Genomic DNA, 20,304 nt, shown 5'->3' on the forward strand with positions numbered 1-20,304 from the left:
TTAGAGAAATATGTGTTTGGTAATAAACATTTATTATGAGGAAAAAGTTTACTTTAATAAGCGGGAGAAGCCCAGAGGACATGCAAGCTTAATTGTTAGATGTTAAATTGCAATGTTGCGATGTTGCCAAGATAATGGGCAAGGAAAGGCCCTCAAGTCAAGGCAATTAACCAAACAGTGGTTTGATTGTTGTTAAATTGATTAGAAAATGTTTAAGTACTCCATTTGAAAATTAGCTATTGTTTCACACAGTTTTAGGCTGCTAGAGAATGCTGGGCTTAATGATACATACGTACTGAGTTACAAATGAGAAAAGTTGTTGCTCGGGTTAAATTATTAGCGTTACATATGTTGGGAAGTGTCATGCTGCCTTTTTAAAAGCAATAAAGGCTTTCACAATACCGAAACAAATACCTGGACATCCCCAGCAGAACCCTCTATATGTAACGCCGCCTGTGTTATTTTAACTTGAAAAAACAGCTTAGGTAACACTGCACATCGAGACTTTGTTCTTTCTAGTCAATAGCTTTATCTCCCAACTGTTGATCAGTTGTAGCCGACAAAACTAGTGATAGATATGGCAGTTTGAGTGTCTGCTCGGTGTTGCCCAGAGCGACAGCCGATGAAGACACACAGAGGGAGGTGCAGGTTAGCGCCAATCTGTTTGCTCGCCCCAGCATCAGTAGTTTCCTGATTAGAATAGTGGAGAAATCCGCGGCTGGAGGCAGGCTTTATGGCCATCGCTACCCCACATCTCCCCACTCATTAGTACTTTACAGCCGAGCGCCACAGCATATGGCAGCGTTGCTACTGATTCCCATTCGAGGTGTGTTTCAAATGGCTGTCCCTTGCCGAGCCACAAGCCTTTGGCAGTAGCCATTCTTAGTGTGTCTGAGATGAAGATAAATATCTGGATTAGGAGAAGCGGTTGAATTTTTTGGGCCACTGTCACTACAAAGGATGCTCTTCAGAACACAAATTACAGGAATAAAAGAAGCTTTTGGTGTTTAATTGTGTCATGCTGTAACTACATTCCCTGGGAAAATGTATTATTTTGGGAATACACAAAACTTTAACCTAGCAGTGCTAACTTGCATGTTAGTGGGTTTTTCTGGGTTTTTTTTAACCTGATGTGGATGTGTTTGATTATGGGTGCTTTCTGATGGACCTCATTTTGTGTGCTTGTATTTGTCGTGTTCATTCTTGAACACAAACGTTTTTACTTTTACCCTATTGTCTGGGATCATCAAGTGTTACCATATCCTGCATATGCACATGTACAGTATTTGCTCAAGACAGGAATGAGCTATTGCCCTCTGTGGTACCAAGACAATTTGCACATGTGTTTTATGTATTCTCTAATGTATGCAAGCATTATTAAAAATTTAATTTGGTATCTCAGAGGGAAATGCAACACCATTTTCTACTCTGTGATACCAAAGAGAGAGAAGAAAACGCTGCGGTATCCAGGGGACACTGTACATGTGAAAACACTTGAGATGGGACGTGCACTTGCCAGTGTTGTCGTTTTCTGTTGGATTGTTTTTCACACTGTGCCCTCCCTCCAACAGAACATACACATAAAAACATTGGCTGATGATATGGTAAGGTGCTTGGTTTAATTTTGGTGTGATTAGTTTTGTTTTACATCCTCTCACGTTTTCTTATAGCTGCATGGGACTTTTAACTGAAGTATATGGATGGATCAAATGTGCCAGAAGCAAATTGTTTAAATTGCCATTTTAACTGTATATGAGTTACATCATGTGGCAAAATGATACCGTGGGTTTTTACACATTAGCAAATAATGATAAGTCTGTCCGCAGTAGCGCTGTCTAAAGCTGTGCCGTGAAAGACATTTTTTATTGTAGTGCACTCTGCACCAACAAGGTCTGTTTGCCTAAATTTTTCATTATGAACATAACTTAGCCCTCAGCATCTCTGCTTTTGTAAGCAGGTCATAGATCATTTAGTGTGCAATTATTAGTAGCACTTCTGATTAGATGGTTTTACCTGGGGCCTTTTTAATATCCTTAGTTAACAAATAGCCCGACGCATGTAGTATTACATGAGTTTTGGGATGTACAGCCAACATATTATTATTACGTACTACTGCTGCAATAATCAGCTTTCAGTATGTTTGATCCATCCGGTAATACTTCAGTATACTGACATTTGCGACATCGTGTATGTCATCATTATATGTCTGTCTGTTAATTTCATTTATATCTGTTCATTCATCCAGCATGTTCTCTCCCTTTGATAATACTAACAGTGACTGGTTGCATGCAGTTCATATACTTTTCTGCTTTTACACTTAATGTTACTGCATTCATAAGAGTAGGATTAACCAATTAATATAAAAAGGAATGTCTCTTAGTACCCTACCCTGCAAACTTGCAAAGTGGCATTGTATGCTAGAATCACTTGAGCATAAACTGAGCAATCCTGTGGGTTTGACGGTAAGTATATTATTTAGTTGTTTGTTTGTTTTTTAAGTCAAACTGGAATCTACTAAATACAGGTGTTTGCTGTATGCGGCAGATATTTTTTGTAATTATTTTCTTCAATACAAAGTAAAAATGAAAGAAAAAAAATCTATAGTTTTTTTTTGTTTTAACCTCACTTTCATTTGTTTGCAGAAACACATCTGTTCCTGAAATCAGTGCATAATAATCGTGCTGTCTTTTGATAGCAGGAGACAATCTTTCAATCTAGTTGTTTTAAAAAATGTTTTTTTTTCTTAATGATCCATATACTTTATAGTCAAAACAAGCTCACTGGCAGTGCGATATTTTAATATGTCAATGAATCTGTTTTCTTTCAGCGTGATCGTATTACCAGTTTTAGGAAAACGGGGACGAAGAAGGAAAAGCTCCTGATACAGCACCCAACAGATCCCCTGTCTACCCAAACTGAACTTCCTGTTCCTCAGCCTCTTTTTGATGAGCGGTCCATGAACCTCTCAGAAAAAGAAATCATTGACCTCTTTGAGAAGATGATGGTAAGCTTTGTGTTTCTCTTGCAAAACGTCATCTGCTGTACTAAACAACAGTTTTAAAATTTCACTATGAAGCACAGTGCTGTTATTTTGAGTATGTGTGGAGCTAGTTAAAACAAAAAAGGGCTTGAAAGGCATTTTTTATATCTATATTTCACTACAGATGCATTCTTGTTTTGCTGCTGGGGGATGATAATAGAATGATTGCTCTCCAGACCGACCCTGGTTTTATACAGTGTCTCTTAAAAAAGTCCTTTCAAACAGGGATGATATGCTGTTCTTTTAACTAAATAAACAATTTGATTAGCATTAACAACATTATGATTGAAACCAGGATCCCACAGAGCTGTCATCTAGTCGAGACAGCTTTATCTGTGGATTTAGAGAGATAACTGTGATTTTTTTTCAGTGCTTTAACGTTAGCATCAATCCAGGACTTAAAAACCTTGGTGTAACTTATATGTTTATAGAGTTATGTCCATACCATCTTTGTTAAAGCCCCACAAAACAATATTAGGATGACACACACAACCTTTAGTACCTATGTGTTAGCATGATATCCTTGGGGTAATGTAGACAACTCCTGCAACTCCTTCTTACTGATCCTCATTTGAAGTAAACGGTGTGCAATAAATTAACCAATTTTTATTAAAGTCTATTTTCTGGAGTTTACCGTGATGCTTAAATTATTTTTAAATAGCTTGTCTTTAATTTTAAATATCCAGTAATCCCATGGTTGTATTGACACAACCATTTTTATTTACCTGTATCTCTGCTGTTGTCGAAAGACAATTATAAAAGCACCACTAAACTATAATGTAGCACCGGATGACATATATGTTCATTATGAAAAATGCAGGCATAGATTATTTTGAAACAACACCACAGTCTTAATAATGGTGGAGGCTTTCACAGTCTCCAGAGATTAGTTAGTGGAGGAAAGAAGCCAATGCTTGTGATTGAGGAAGTATTTTGTGTTGTTGTTCTTTTTTTTTTTTTTTTTAATTAACAATAAAAGAGTCGCTGAAAATTACGTGGTTTATAATTGATTGTGTCAGCATCATGTGATTTCTCTCCTGTATCATGGTGTTTATTTTGCCCAACCCTGAAGAAGGCCTTTTTCGCCTCAGGTGAGACGCCCGGGCAGTACGGGTTACACAGGAAACTTCAGTGTTGTCTCTCTAATTTTGCTGCGTCTGCATTGCAGCTCTAATAATGTCTCAGTGACTGAATCTACATTGATGTGTGACATGCATTCATACTCGTTTCGCCATAAATTTGTATTTTTCAAAATACTTGTGTACAGATTGCGATAAGTTGCCCAACAAAGTTGCAAAGCAGTATAAGCAGATAGGGCTGCCACGATTAGTCGACTAGTCACGATTAGTCGACGCGTCGTTTGAAGCTTTGTAAGATCACAAAAGACACAGGAATAAGTAGTATGATTTAAGAGTGTAATAACGGACTGAAACAGAAGATGGCAGCACTGCATGTACAAGGATGCCAGCTGCCGTTAAACCCCGAAGAAGAAGAAGCTGTGTCCCAGAATTCATAGCGCAGCTAGTTAGTTTTAATATTACTCTTATTATTCTTTCTGGGTCATAAAATAAACGTTTAACATATTTTCAGGCGAGAATGTAGCTGTGTAAACCTCAAATATCTGCTCAGTTTATCAAGACACCGCATATTTTCAAAAGCACTCCGACGTTTTCGGAGACGTCTGTTACCCACTAGCTCGATAGCTAGCCGGGAGCTAGGCTAACTAGAGCCGTGAGAACAGCGGACTCCCGGCAGATCGTCTTCAAACCCACCGCCGTCTTTCGCTGCTCAGGTTAAACATGATATATGAGTCACTTAGATAACTTAAAAATGTTGTTGTTTGGCTTTTTTTTAGTATTTTATTTGTTCCTGAGTAAATCGGTTTGGCTGAGATTAAAGTTATAGTTTTTACACAGCTGAATAAACGTCAAGCAGACAGCTGATCATCAGAAGTGTGAGATGCTCGAGAATTTACTCCGGTGTCCTGTTATATTTTAGATAGCAAGGAGTTTATTAAACTTCACCGAAACAATCTGCAAATTTCATTCAAATGTAATAAACTATCATCTTGTCTTTATTTTTAGTTAGCACATACCTTAAACACTTAAAGCTGTAAGCTAATGATAGTTATATAAGAGCAGATGCTGCTGGTGCAATAAGCTTTATTTTTATGTCCAATGGGTGATGATCTGATTAGTCGACTAATCGCAAAAATAATCGGTGACTAGTCGACTATCAAAATAATCGTTTGTGGCAGCCCTATAAGCAGAACTGCATGTCTCTCTGACATCTAGGAACTACTCTGTACTTTGTCTTTAGAATTATTTATGGATAACAACGTTAAACACAGACTTCGGCCACTTCTCAGTATTAGTTCATTGTGGTTTCTGTGTTTTCATTGGATTTGTTGATATAAAAGATTATGGGAACCAATATTACCTTTTAACTGAACCAAAATGACCTGAGATTTATAGAAAATGTAAATGTTTTATATTCAGATGTTAACCTTTTGTGAGGCCGGTCTCCACCTACGTATTCCTTAGGCCAGTGTGAGAAGTACCAAACTTTGAAATTCACTTCGCACTCATCCGTGGGGTCAAAGCTCTGTCACACTTGTGATTTTCTCCATTGAAATGCATTTTTGGCCTTATGTACTGCAGGATTGAAATCTTACAAAAAGCTTTCAGCCCATCTCTTTGAAGTGAGGAGCTGAATTACTCTGGCTTCATTGCATAGGTTGTGTGTACTATTGTGGATAATGTCTCTGAGTGTGTATGTGTGTGTGTGGTACGGTGGCTGCCTTTCCTTTTTTCTCATACAATGGTCTTTATTGCCAGGGCCAGAGAAATACGACCAGTGCTCCTGGTTTTCATCAGGCGAGTGCTCAGTGTTTTCTTGCCTGGGTGCTCATCCCTGTCACTCAGTTCACCTCTCAATTACTATGTTTGTGCTCACAGCGGCGTGACATTAAACCCAGGCTTCAATTTGCTCAGTGACAGATGACACAGAAGGCATGTTTGTTGGTCTGACATTTGACAGGCCTTGACACTTTGGGTTGGGAAGTATAATTACAGTAATGAAATTAAAATTTAAAAAAGGGTTATTTACTTATGTACTTTTTAAGCAAGCGCTATTTACACTCATAGACAGTAAACTTTTCTGGTCAAACCTAGTAAACACAGAACTGTGGTGTGTAGTTTCTTTTGATGATAGTAGCTTCTCTTCAACATCTATCTGTTCAACACACATTCCAGTTGCTCTCTGTCTTCTTTGTCTCTACACCCATTCTGTAATTGATTGTTATTATGGTCCTACATGTTGCAGTCTTGATGTCTAGCTGGCTTCAAATAAAGGGCTGACCCATGGCATATTAGTGAGACCCCCTACTGTGCGTTAATGACTAGCAGGAAAGTGAAAATACTTTTTTCCGCTGCAAAGTGGTCACACATTGCGCCGTGTATCTCAAAGCTTAAATAGCACGTAGCCTATTACTGAAAGGTCATCAAAAGGGTTTGTCAAAATATAGGAAGAAACACTCAGTCAGTGGCCAGGAAAGCCAAATGAACTCTTTCTAGAATTTTTGAAACCAACCATTAAGAGCAGGAGTATATTTGTAAAAGTACAGGGGGAAAGTTAAAATGCATGGAAAAACATTTACTTTCAGCGCTGCCTTAGGAGGGCATTGTGTTTGTATGTCTCCATGCGTTTTGTCACGGAATTTCCTAAGATGTGCACAGCTTGAATTCACAGGATCTCATCAAAATGCGTAGACATAAATCAGTTGCTGGAATTTCATGTATTTGCGTCTCACTAGAAACGCAGCTATAATGCTGTAGTCGACTTCACTAATAGCACAAAAACAACATATAAAAAGAATTGACTGTTCTGTTGAAGATTTTTACTAAACCTCGAGGTATCACGATAACCACAGTCCTTTTTTTAATGTGTAGAATTATGACTGTACACTAGCATAGGCGTGGTGTTTTGTGAGGTCAAACGCATGAACTCATCTCCTCAATTTAGACCGTCTGCCTGATGGTGTGAATATGGCTGCTGCATATTGGCACTCTCCTCCCAAGTTGCCATTAGCAGTCGTGGCATTATTGCCCAGATGATGGTTTTACTTGGCTGCCAGCATGAAAACCTGCAAGAGCATGACATCCATACTTGATTGATTCGACTGATTTGATTTCTGTGCCAATTTGTCTCTGTTTCCGCTCTTTAGAGAATATCTTTTTCGAGCAGGGGAACGGTATTGAGGTGCGCGCAAAGACAGAGGAGCAGTGAAAGAAGAATGTGACATTGCAGTGCTGCTGTGGCTAGTTTGGGGTTTTATGTGCCTCTCTGTGAGCCTTGTCAGGATGAACACTCCTCGTAATAAGCTCCTATGTGATCCCTCAGCAGTTCCACTCTGCACCAGGACATTAAAACCAGCCCACAGGAGAATTACTGCATGTGCCCTTACACACTCATGGATCAGACTTGAGGCTAGTGGACAAAATAATTGATTTGTCACAGTTGAAGCAAAACATTTTATACTTCCACTTTTCTTAGATCCAGTTTTCCCCATAGGGTGAGCACTCCATACTGTTTTCTGCCTGAGATGCATTTGATGGCTCCCATTAATTTTCCCTTTCAATGATACAAAGCCTGTAGTGCCCTGGTTTTGCTCTGTTTTAGGCTTACCACACCACAGGATTTTGGAATTTTAGGGCCATCTTGTATTATTTTATATATATTTTAGAAACTAAACACAGCAGTGAGTGTCTAACGGTTTGCATTGTGCTCAAGATTTTAATATTAGGGCGCTTACGTCCACATTATATGATCCATGCAGTAATTTCTTTTACGCCTTTTTAATACAAGGGCAAACTCATTTTATAGGTCAAATCATAACCTTAAACTATGCAATAATTTGATGAAAATCTGTCGCAGTTAATGAATACCTGAAATTTACCATCCACAGACTTTAGCAGATGCTTGGTATCTTCCCTGGTGAGGTGCTGCCAGGCCTGTGGTGCAGCCATCTTCAGTTATTGCTTGTTTGGGGACTGGTCTTTAGTGAGTCAAACACCTGCTCAGTTGGATTTAGGTTACTGGCTAGTCAAGAGCTTTGCACAATACGTATGAAAACTCGTTGATTGCTTCGACTGTATTTAGGACGAAGCAATCAGCAGAAAGTCTGCTGTGTTTTTATTGCCTGGCTACTGTAGAAATACATTCTTAGTCGATTTTGCCAGACCAGTGTGAGACAAACAAGGAATCTTTGTCCCCGTAACTTCGCCGTCATTTATACAAGCTCAGATCTCCTCATTTCAGTCACATCAGCAGCATAGGCATGATATCTTGAGACTCCTTTTTATGTAGCCTGTGAGGGTATAATTAATAATAGAGCATTAATCATTTTGGAGGCGAAACATGAGGGCTCATTCCTCGAGTTTGCCCCCTGACAAGCGTCCCGCAGGCCCACTGCTCCTACCCCTCCCATAATGTACTCACCCCATCACATTTTGCCTCCTTTATTGAATGCCAATTAAGCAGATAAATTAGCAGGGTTCAGAGATTAATTGAAAAACCTGCTGGTTTCCTTCAGTGAAAAAAACCTGCCAATTGTAAAAGTTTCAGCTGCACTTTCTCCCCTCCTCTATCTCCCATAGATATTAATGATTTTTCTAGCTCAAAGGGTATTTACTAGAGGAAATATGCTTGAAGGAATTCAGGTCACCGTGCCCCTGGATGGAATTCCTGCCCATGCTTCGCTAACAAATGAAGAAAAACCTTGTGAATCAGGTTATTTGTGGTAAGACATTCAAACAGTGTTCTTACTTTCAACTCACGCGCTTCGTTTTTTTCTCTAGCTGAATTTTACACTTAACTGCATGAAAGGAAATCACTGTCAGAACAGATCAACGTGTACTAAAAGACAAATGATTTTCTCTGCTTCCCAGCAGAGGGCAGCATGCCTCCACACCTTTAGGTTCGCCGTTCTAAAACCCCGAGGAGGATGTTTTTTCACTCTGTTCATTCTACCCATCTCTTTGTGAGAGAGTGCTTCTGATAAACATCCCCCTCCATTCTAATCATCATGTCATTCCCTAGCTTTTAGTGCTCTGTCCAGCCTTCGCTCTATCCCTGATGTCTCTCACATGAAAGACCTCTTTTGTGATGCAGAATTAAAGTAGCATGAAGATAATACTCCCAATAACACACAGATGCTGCCTATCCAGCCTATCTGATGTGATTGCATGGCCTCAATAGAAGCAGTGTGTTTGATTTTGTTCTCCTGTTCTGAGTTGGGGTGTACAGTTTTTATTGCTGCAGCCTTGCTACTTTCGTTTCAAGGGCTAATTATTATTGCCATTATTTTCTGCTGCGGAGCCACGTGACTTTAATAAAGAAACAGACAGCAAACTTTTTTCAGCCATGGAAACAGGATTTTCTATTAAAGGATTTTAGTGGAAATGGAACAATAATTGTGTGTTTGTTGAAAAAGCTTCTTCTTGTTAGTGAAACCATTGTGCTGTAAATAACCTTGTAACAAGTTTGAGGTTGTGAAATGCAGTTGATTTGAAATGTTTTATTAAATTCAAGTTCAAATGTCAAGTATTTTTGTAAAATCTGTTTTTACTTAAAACTGTTGAGTATCACAGAGCTTCATTGTTAACATTTTGACTTTCTTGTTGTGTAGGAGGACATGAACCTGAATGAGGATCGCAAAGCGCCGCTGCGAGAAAAGGACCTGAGCACCAAACGCGAGATGGTGGTCCAGTACATCTCAGCCACGGCCAAATCTGTAAGTGAGAGAATGCATTTCAGAGTTATGTCTTTATAAGCTAAGATATATTGTACAGTTGTAACTGGTGGGCTGCAATGTCACGACACTTAACACTCCTCTCTAGAATGACAACATGATGCTTTTTGCTTGCTTTGTCATCTGCTCTTGCACACGCTCACTTTTGCTGCCTTTCTTCACACCTCATGCTTGAAATCCACGCCTTTGATTGCAGTTTTGATCTATATCCCTTACTTCTCCTCCTGTTGTGCCAAAATCTTCCAGATTTAAGGCAATCCCTCACTTACTCAATCATAGGTGGATGGTCCAGTCACATGCTTGCATGAAAACGGTTGGTTGTCCAGGTGTATAATTGCATGTGAATTTTTGGTGGTGTCTTCTTGCTGCATTATTTGTTTATAAAGACGAGAGGCACTGCAATCAAACACAGGAGTGAAATAGGACAAATGTCTGACCAGTAAACCTGTGATAATTCTTTACACTGCACCATAGCATGCTTTACCATTTAGTTTTGCATGCTATGGATGCTTAGCAGAATTATTTTGTTGGTCTGTTGACTCTCAGTTGTTTTAAAATGAGATTAGATATAAAATTAATTAAAATGATTTTGCCTGTTTTGTGTTGGAGTAATTTGGTGGAGAGGCGATGCTTAATCATTTTAAGCAATAACAGTTTTGGCAGCGATCCATGAATGTATGATAAATTCTTGTATTGTCTATTGAAGTTGTGGCCAGCCTCGTGCTGTAAAATTCAGATCACTTCTGAAGAAGAAGTAGAAGAAAAAGTGATTTCTGTCCTCTTTGTTTCCTGAACCTGGTAGCTCCTTCTTGACATCATCATTTATTACCTGCCTCATTGTTATGGTAATTAACTGGCATTATTGATAATGATGATTATCCGAGATGATTGAATTCCACACAGGGCCCATTATGCTTTGTGAGCACTGATATTTTATTCAAATGAATAACGTAATCCATGTAGTCAAAGGACAGAGGACAAAATGGGATGTCTGTCAGCACCCTGCTATCACATTTAATAGGTCTGAAGAAAGGGGATGGTTGAATGTCAGTGGTGATTGTGTGCGTGCTGATTCATGCAAGTGCACATGCAGTCACACTATAATACAGGACAGCTATATATCCAAACACCATTACATACCAATAATACATAAAGATAATGTGCTTCAACTTAATAGTTTGCCATTTCTTTACATATGATTGCAATAGTAATGTGACACGGCTGCCAATTCGCTGCAGTTAGCAACGTGATACACAACAATTATTCCTGTAACTACAGTATGAGAGAGACAGGAAGACTTTTATTTCAATGTTTTAGAGTATATCAGAGATTATTCCAGGAAGAAATTCTGTTATTTTAAGAGTATAAAAAAATATAAGACACAAACAAAACAAGAACAAAAAAATGGCCAAGTTGGATAATTTAGTCATCAGTAGATTTGTTCTCCTGTTTTCAATAAAGTGTATTTATACAATTAATTGCCTCGCTTTCTTTTACGTCCTGATAGATGAAAAAAGATATTTCTTAATGTTACTTTATTTAAATATTTACAAATGTATGTAACAGTAAAGCTTCCTCAAACCGCCTTGTAGTGTTCCTTTGCTGTTGGACTGTGTGATGTGGGTTGTGGTAACCCAGTCACTCATTGCTGCAGTGTAGTTTGTCAGCAGTTGCCTTACAAGTGTGAAGAGGGTTTAAATTTTTGAGACCTTTTATAATTTAGACTTCAAAATCACCATCATTTTTTTCCACTCAGTCTGCACGAATGAGCCTATATGTCTGTAAATTAAAGGTTGGACATTATTGGGAGCTAATGCTGCATATGGGTGCTAATACGCATGTGAGTGGTGATTGAATGTAGGAGTGCATTTTGATGTCTGTCTGTCTGGATTCTCTGTCTTGCTGTTGTGCATTCAATGCTAATGTCATTTTGCTCATCTAGCAAAGATGTATGCTGCATTGGGAGGTTGTGGTTTTTGTTGGTGTCAAACGGCTACAAACATGCTTTGTTTGTCTTTTTCTTTTCTTTTTTTACTCCACACGCTATTTAATAGGTGTCTGATTTGCACTTACCTTTCATTTCAGTCATTGAAATATAAGGGGGACAACCAGGACCATTTCTTCCACACTCATATGTAGTCAAATTTGTGTGTAGACACTTTAATTCACCTCTTTCTTTCTCAACTTAATGCAGTTGCAGAGAACGTAGATTTGGAACTAGAAGTTTAAATCAGTAAATGCTGGCAGAACAAGAAATATCCCCCTTGTATTGTGTAACCCTTTTCTTGTCTGTCTCTGCAGACTTGCTCAATTGAACATGTGCCTTAGTGTTCAGGAATAGGCAGTATTCCTGGAGTTCAATAGCTTTAAGTGCTTCAGGTTTCTCTCACGGGGTGCTCCTTTCTTGTATGTACAGTATATTCACCTTTCATGCTTACTGACATACCACATCCAACTGCTGTTTGGCTCGAAAATGACATAAAATGGGAAAAGACTAATTCTTACTTTGTTTTCTCTTGTAAAATATGTCTTTCAAAGGGAAGTTAAAGCTTTTCTTCTTCTCTCTCCTGTGAATTGCCACCTCTCTCCTGGTCTGTTGCCAGGAAAGTTTGAGAACACTTCCCATAGTATACCAGGGTGCCTCAGCAGGGGTCTAGCAAATTACCCCCAACACAAACGGGATGTCTTTTCACAGGAGAATTCCACATTAACCCTGTTCATTTGAATATGAGCTGTGTTTCAGTGGAATCCAACGCTGCTCTTGCACGAGTGTGTCTACTGACATCATTGTCCATCAGCTTTGCATGAACAGCTGCACTTCTTTCTCATCTTATTTTCCTGTGCTTTCTTCCCTTTACATATGTGCCAAACTAATCTAAACAATTGATACTATTAGAATTTCTCTGAGATTTAGTTTTGACTACCAGCAGTGAATATTTCAGTGTATAATTCCAGACTTGCTCTATCTCATCCAGCAAAGGTGTTATGGCAGGGTCTTAACAGGGGGACGTTCTAGTGTAATTAACGAAGTTTTATTCAAATATTGGTTTGTTTGATGCAACCAATGTGCCACCTTCTTCTCTGAGTGGGACCTGGATTTGCTGAGGTCATTCAAGCACTTTATTGTTAGCCTGATAAGTGTTTACGTAATTATTTGGAAAAAAGAAAAAAAAGAGTAGACATAATTGTATTTGTTCTGAATAAAAAAATCTGTATACTTGCACCTATTGACTTTATACGTGTGCCTATTGACTTCTCCTGCTAAGCATCAGAACTCAAAAGGTAGTAAAATGAGAAAACTTGTCCTTGTTTCAGAAAAAGGTGTTACATTGCACCCAAACCAAAAACTCGTTAGTGAAACTGTGCCGTTCCCCCTTAAGCTCCTCTCTGACTATTATCTGAACACACTAAAGATAGTGTCTGCTATTTTGGTCAAGCTGCTATGAAATAATATTAAAAATACGTATTTGATCTGGTTGGCATCAATATCCACGCAAAATATCTGAGCTCTGAGTTACATCAATGTGACTCATTTCAAGGAGTCTAATCTGCAGGATTCAGGTAATGCACCGTCTTAAATAGTGATATGCTGCATTCGCAGGAAAGCAAGGAAAATGTAGTTAGAGTGTGAATACAAAGTAGTATTTCTGCGATCAGGTGATGACGTGTAGAAGACGCTTTATGTGATGGAGTGATGGAGAGGGGAATCAAGCATCATATGGCCACACATCTAGAGAATTTGTGCGTGACAGTAAATGAAACAAAAAGGTAGGTTTTGTACTTCCCCTCTCTGCATACTAGAGAGACGGGGTACCCTAGTGTGTCCTGTAACTTCCTGCAATCAAAATGCATTTCTTCAGAAGCATACGGCAGAGAAAGAAGAGCTCAACCACAGATTAGAATACATTTACTCTGCTGACAGACACACTCCTACTGTGAAACAAGCCCCACAGTTGCAGTAATGAAAATCACTTCCGTTACCTGCCACTATTGACAAATAACAAGGTTAAACTTCAAGAATCGTGCTGACTGCATGGGTTCAAGGTAGCTCCGCCACGCAAATTTGACACCTGAAGCCCAACGTTAATGGCAGCAGATTGATTTCAGTCCACAGAGCCTCTTTGCCCACACTAGCCACTGTTCTGTTCTGTACCACTCATTCAATCAGGCAGTCACAAGGGCAATCATATTTTATCCCCTTAATCATTTAATTAATACCTTGTGTGGAAGATGGCATGACTAAACATGACTTCCGCTTTTGTTGCCGCAACTTTTACTTCGGCGTGTTTTCATATGCCGAGCAAATATTCATATTCAAAATAATTGGTAACACTGCAGCTGCCAAACGCAGACATTATCTTCAGCATGTGACGACAGTTTTGAATGTTCTCTTGTTGGCTTTTTTCAATTGTAAGTGTATAGTGTGTGCTTTAATTGTGTGAAGAATTTTTGTGATGTCCCATAAGTTACGCTAATGCTTCAACGTGTAATGGAGAGAATTCTCTGGCCTTACTAATGATTGTGCTGTTTGTGTCTTTTTGCACATTAACCTCCTCCGCTGATCGCTGCATGCAGATAACTGGGAGCAAAGTTGCGGTAAGTAGCCCATTATTTATTTAGCTTGTGAATCTTCGTACTTCTGTGTATCTGTCTTTATTCACTCCCTAAGCTCACAAATACACATTGCACATCATTTTATCTCGTTTTGGAAGGATGTTGAGGAGCGCATTCTGAACTGTGCAAGTGAGGGTCATTTCATTTTCTTTTCATTTTCACCTGTGATATTACTAATGGGCTTTAATTTGAAAAGGCTATAAACTGTCAACACTTTTCCTGCATGCAAATTTTTAGCACTTTAAAATGAGAAATCTTGAAATTATACAGCCTGAAAGTGAGTAAGGACACCTTTTGTTGGTTTTTGCTGTTTCTCTTTGAAATTGATTGCAGTGTAACTTCTATTAGCATTTCAATACTTTAATATCCACAAAGAAGGATAGCTTTTACACAAATTCTCATAATCTTCAATCTAATCTGTTTATCAAAATCATTTTAATGATAATAATAATAATGGATCGCATTTATATAGCGCTTTTCGGGACCCCTCGAAGCGCTTTACAATACCACTATTCATTCACTCTCACATTCACACACATTTTGTCTGTGAGATACAATGCACATAGAGAATATACAGTAAAGCTTCTCTGACTACCCCCCACCACAGGGGGTAGCTCTACACGTCGCCTTGCTGTTATTTGGCGCTACATAAATAAAATTCAATTGAACATGTTTAATTTGACAGATGTTCTTCCTGACACAACCCCAAAGGGATTCGCGTTTCTTTTTGAGATCAAACGGAGGATCTTTCTTAGGTGCACATGTACCACACTTTGGATCCACATTAAAAATATACAGTATAACACTTAAAAGGACTTTGCACACACTCATAAATACTGTACACAGACACACACTGACCCACAGTGCACTGCAATATTTTTCTGCCTAAAGCAGAAATATTCGACCATATTAGGATAGTGGAAAAATTTATGGTTGTTTATCAAAATTTGCTGTCAACAGCTCCCCATGTGACAGGAACACGACTGGTTCCTTACAAATGCTTATTCTTCTTCTTCATTTTACTTCAGGTAGTTTACTTGAAGTATACTATTGGAATTTCCCACAGTATTGGCAATACACATTCATTTGTTCACATTATAATATACAGATTACTTATTTTCACCTACGAAATGGCATCCCTCTTTTGTAAAGAAGAAATTATTTTGTGTTTTTTTTTTTTTAACATCTACTGGTTCATAGTTTGGCAAGTGTTGAATTGTCACTTTAAACTGTGGCTTATTACCTTTTGAGAGCTTTGTGAGGATTAGGAGGACTGTAAAGCTTAACAGAAACCCACAGACAAAGTAAAGTAGCACTGTGTGACCTGGCCTCTGCTCTGCTCATGAGCTCAGACAAACCGCGCTCTGCAAGGCATTTAACAGAACCATTTGTATCGATTGAGTTTTCTCCTTCTTTGTCAAACTGTTCTTTTGTGCTTGGTTATTTCCGTTGGAAGAACTGGTTTTTCAGCTCTGCCCCTATTGACCTGGACTGAGTAGCTTTCAATCGGCGGCAATGGACGATTTGTTTTCACTAGGCATAATATGACAAAATCATACAAGTTTGAATTGTGAGACCTAAATTAAGAAGTTCTGCAAACCATGCAGGCACCCTATCAAATGCATTGCTTCCAACTCAAGAGCATACTGATTAGGGCTGCCACGATTAGTCGACTAGTCACGATTATGTCGACTATCAAAATCGTCGACGACAAATTTAATAGTCGACGTGTCGTTTGAGGCTTTGTAAGATCCTGAAAGACGCAGGAATAAATAGTATGATTTAAGAGTGTAATAACGGACTGAAACAGAAGGTGGCAGCACTGCATGTACAAAGATGCCAGCTGCCTTTAAACCAAGAAGAAGAAGCAGTCTCCAGTATTGTAGCTGTGTCCAAATTTACGGGCTGCATCCTTCGGAGGCCGCATTTATAGGCCGATTACGTTACAGCGACGCGACGAAGGCTTTCCAGATTCAAAGATTCCTCCAAATGTGTCCTCCTTTTCCCCGAATTTGAAGGATGAGTCGGATGTATCCTTCGTGGCCCAACCTATCCCAGAATTCATAGCTCGGCTCAGCCTATTCCAGTTTCCAACAATGGCGGCAGCTACTTAGTTTTAATATTACTCTTTCTGGGTCACAAAATAAACTTTTAACATATTTTCTCGGCGAATATAGCTGTATAAACTTCAAATATCTGCTCGGTTTATCAAGACATCACATATTTTTAAAAGTGCCCCAACGTTTTCGGAGTCGTCTGTTACCCACCCGCTCGATAGCTGGAGGGTTGAAGGCTCACTGGAGCCGGTGTAAAACACCAGACTCCCTTCACTACCTGTTATATTTTAGATGGCAAGGAGCAGACGCCTGAGTTTATTAAACTCCACTGAGACAATCTGCAAAATTCATTAAAAGTTTAATAAACTATCATCTTGTCTTTATTTTTAGTTAGCACATACCTTAAACACTTAAAGCTGTAAGCTAATGCTAGTTAGCGGATGCATGCTGGTGCAATAAGCTGTACGTTTTACGTCCAATGGATGATGATCTGATTTGTCGACTAATCGCAAAAATAATCGGTGACTAGTCGACTATCAAAATAATTGTGGCAGCCCTAATACTGATGCATTTGTAACCTCTGTGCCATCCCTCTACCAGTAGCCCATAGATATGGCTAACATACAGGCAGGTATAAACTGTCATTCTTGAAAGCCCAACTGAAAGCTAGTGGGGTGCAGATGGAGAGCATTTAGCCGATGATGGCCTACAGTACAACTCCCTGCTTTGCTGGCAGATTCCCATTTTCATGCTGTCTGCGTGTGTCGGTTGGACAGAGTGCTCTCTTATGTGCTGTAAGGGAAGTGTTGGTTAGGATTGTCTGCAGGGAAAATACAACTGTAACTTCTCTGTCTAAGGCATGAAACCTCCCTGGCACTCTCCTCATGGAGAATGAGTTAGGAATACAGAGACTGTGGGAATTACCTGTAATCCACTTTGACCATTGTTAAACTGTACAACATTGCAAAGCCGCATATGCTCTCAATGTGTGGATTCCCTATTAATGCCCCTATTCTGCCCCTGTGTCATCAAGTTTGTGGTCTTTACCCTTGATGTTAAGATTCATTGTATATAACATATACATATAAGTAACTGCATGTTTTACGCAGTGCGCTGCAGTTCCCTGTACCCACTACAATGGCTTTATAACATCAGGCTTTGTAAAACTTGGCCTGATTTACGTCACAAGTCAAGGGCCACATTGTAACAATACATCAATGTCTACTGCAGTGTTAACGTGAAAGCCTTTGATTGTGAGAGGTTGTGTGATGCAGGCAAAAGAAAAAAAGAAACTGCAATCTCTAGACCACAGGGAGGTGATCAATATCTGTATGACTGGACAGATGACTGCTTATTTCCATGGTAACATCGTGGTCAGTTCTGAGATGTCAGGTGGTGATGGCTGGTGTGGTTGTGTGTGTTTTCAGTGTGTGGGTTGGACCAGAGATCCTAAAACGCATCAGACAATCTGAGAAAAAAAGTCAGAAGAGGCTGTATCGGCTTCACTATAGCTGATGAACTTCATAAACTGTCTTCTTTTTTCTGCTGCATTGGAATGTTGGCATTTTAATTTCAGTGTAGCTAAAGATGTCTTTAACATCAACTTTATTTTCTTGTGTGCAGAGTTGTGCGGATGTATGCAGTTATGTGATTGTGTATGCTATAGGAGGATAGGAATACATTAGAAAAATCTCACATCCTAATGTCATGGAGTATAACTTAGTTCAACTACAAGGTCGTTTTCATTAATCTGTTCAAATGTGGCTGTATATTCAACATTTAAATGAAAAGATGTTTGTGTGTCTATCACGCACAGCATTGCAAAAGCACTAAACCTTGATATTTTCCTCATTTTTGAGATAGTTTCATTTGCAATCCACCTGAGGTATTTTATTGATGTATTTTTTAAATCATTATTTTCTAAAGATGCATTTTTCCTCACTAATTTATTAGTTACTGTTAAAAGTTAATCAATACCTTAGGTAAAAATTCACATTCAGAGCATTCAGTCAATATGCAAAATTTGGACATAACTTTTTATGATCAGCAGTCAAAACCCCTAAATTTCTTTTTTTAGAGAGAAAGGCAAGAGAAATGCACTTACCCTTTAGCACTGAAATGAAGGATGTTGATATACATTTCTTTTGTTTTATTGGTTGATATTATATGTATCTCAGGTGAATTACCTGTGCTCCTAATCTTCTGTGTTAGTGCCAAGGATTTTTGGACAATCTGTTAGCAAATAGTTATCGTTAGGATAGAGAATCGCAAAGCATCCAGATGGGAAACAAGGGACATAGAAAGAGAGTTGCAAGGATATGAGGCATACATCTGGCTCCTCTTTAACTCCAATCAAGTGTTCGTTCACAGTGCCAGGAGTGCTTGTGAAGGACCCTAAAAAAAAAGTAAAAAGTAAAAGAAATATGGTGAGCCTGAAAGGAAATCAAGGCACCCTCCCTCCCTGCTTACCTTTTAAAACCACATACCTCAAAAGACTTTTTGTTTCAAGCAAGCTATTAAACTGGGTGCTGAGGGTTGAGCAGATTTGATGTGGCACATGTCCTTGGTTCTTTAAAAGAACAGGAATGAAAAATTAATCAATAGCGTGTGCCTCCCATGCCCTGAGCCAGTGTTCAACATAGATTCTATTTTAAATTAAGATCAAGGAAACATGCTCTGGAGGGGACCGTTTCAATAAGATGTTTCTTTGATTGGCTGAAAGCAAATTTTAGAGTTCTTCTGATTGACATAAAAAGTTGCCTGAGAGTGAGATTAGGAAATATTTATTTGACAAAATACTTTCACATAGGATATCTTTAAATATGCTTTGCTATCATTGTTAATAAATACTGAACATTTGTTGCTTTAATGACTCAAATTAGAGGAAAATTCTATTCCCAGAATCCTTCACTGGGATGTGTTAGGGCGCTAACATGTAGACTACAGTTTGAAAACCCAATGGTTATCATTTGGGGCTCAGATGTAAATATCTGGATAACTAGTCATGCCTTACTGTTCTGTGCATAATTTCTGCATTTGACTATGGCCCACGAGTTTGAGATGATGGAGAGAAGCATTCTTTATGTAGGAAAACCCCGTCACACCTACAAAGTCAAGCTGTACTAATGCAGTTGAGGGAAACGAGCCCACACTGGAATTGAATCTCTCTGAATAACCTGGACATCAACCTGACAAATCCAGGTTCCTCCTTTCTGCTCCATTTGCAGGTCAAAGGGAACCCTTTTGTCATAAACAGTTTTATAGGCATGTGCCTTTCTTCCTTTGTGAACTCATCGATTGTATCATTTGCATCTACAAACGTTCCTCTTTCCATCCTTTTAATTCAGGTTGATATCTTTTTCATTCGTCCTTAGATCTACAACCAGATCTAAAACTGTATCAGTCTCTTTTTGTGTGTTTTTGATATTTTTTTGTGTTTGAAAGCATTTTGTGTGGTGAATCCTGTGATGTTATGGTGGTGAAGTCCTCTTTTGATCATTGACAAGGAAACATGTACATCCTTTCTTGACTTGTTGTGGAGGCATAAAGGGCTCTCTTGTCATTGTTCAAATGTTTTTTTTTGTCCATGAGAATTGTGCTTCTTTGTTTACCAGTTCATTTGTTATGTCGTAGCTTTGTAGCGTATCCAGGTTTGGTAGACTAACCACCTTTTAATGTCAGATTTGTTCATTTATAAGCTCATTATTGTCTTCATCTTACTCATTATCAGTTTTTTCTTGTTTTGTAAAAACAGTCCGGTTACTATTATACCCTTGGCAGTT

At 38.8% G+C, this 20,304-nt stretch overlaps 1 protein-coding gene across 8 annotated transcripts in view; it reads left to right on the plus strand.

The window, feature by feature from the left end:
* The window catches only part of diaph2 (diaphanous-related formin 2), a 367,696-nt gene that overhangs the window by 13,582 nt on the left and 333,810 nt on the right, over window positions 1–20,304 (plus strand). For 6 of the 8 annotated variants that reach the window (XM_086301138.1, XM_086301187.1, XM_086301178.1 and 3 more), the window contains exons 3-6: window positions 1,572–1,604; window positions 2,828–3,004; window positions 9,729–9,833; window positions 14,427–14,447. In XM_086301138.1, the coding sequence (XP_086157264.1) occupies window positions 1,572–1,604; window positions 2,828–3,004; window positions 9,729–9,833; window positions 14,427–14,447 (336 nt within the window). The remainder of the gene's footprint in view (window positions 1–1,571; window positions 1,605–2,827; window positions 3,005–9,728; window positions 9,834–14,426; window positions 14,448–20,304) is intronic. The other 2 variants (XM_086301149.1, XM_086301158.1) reach the window with 2 other exon arrangements.

This window comes from Aulonocara sp. 'chitande type north' Nkhata Bay, linkage group LG2 (assembly GCF_057382095.1).
Source record: "Aulonocara sp. 'chitande type north' Nkhata Bay isolate Kocher_YH1m ecotype deep benthic linkage group LG2, A_spYH_male_GT1.1, whole genome shotgun sequence".
NCBI lineage: Eukaryota > Metazoa > Chordata > Actinopteri > Cichliformes > Cichlidae > Aulonocara > Aulonocara sp. 'chitande type north' Nkhata Bay.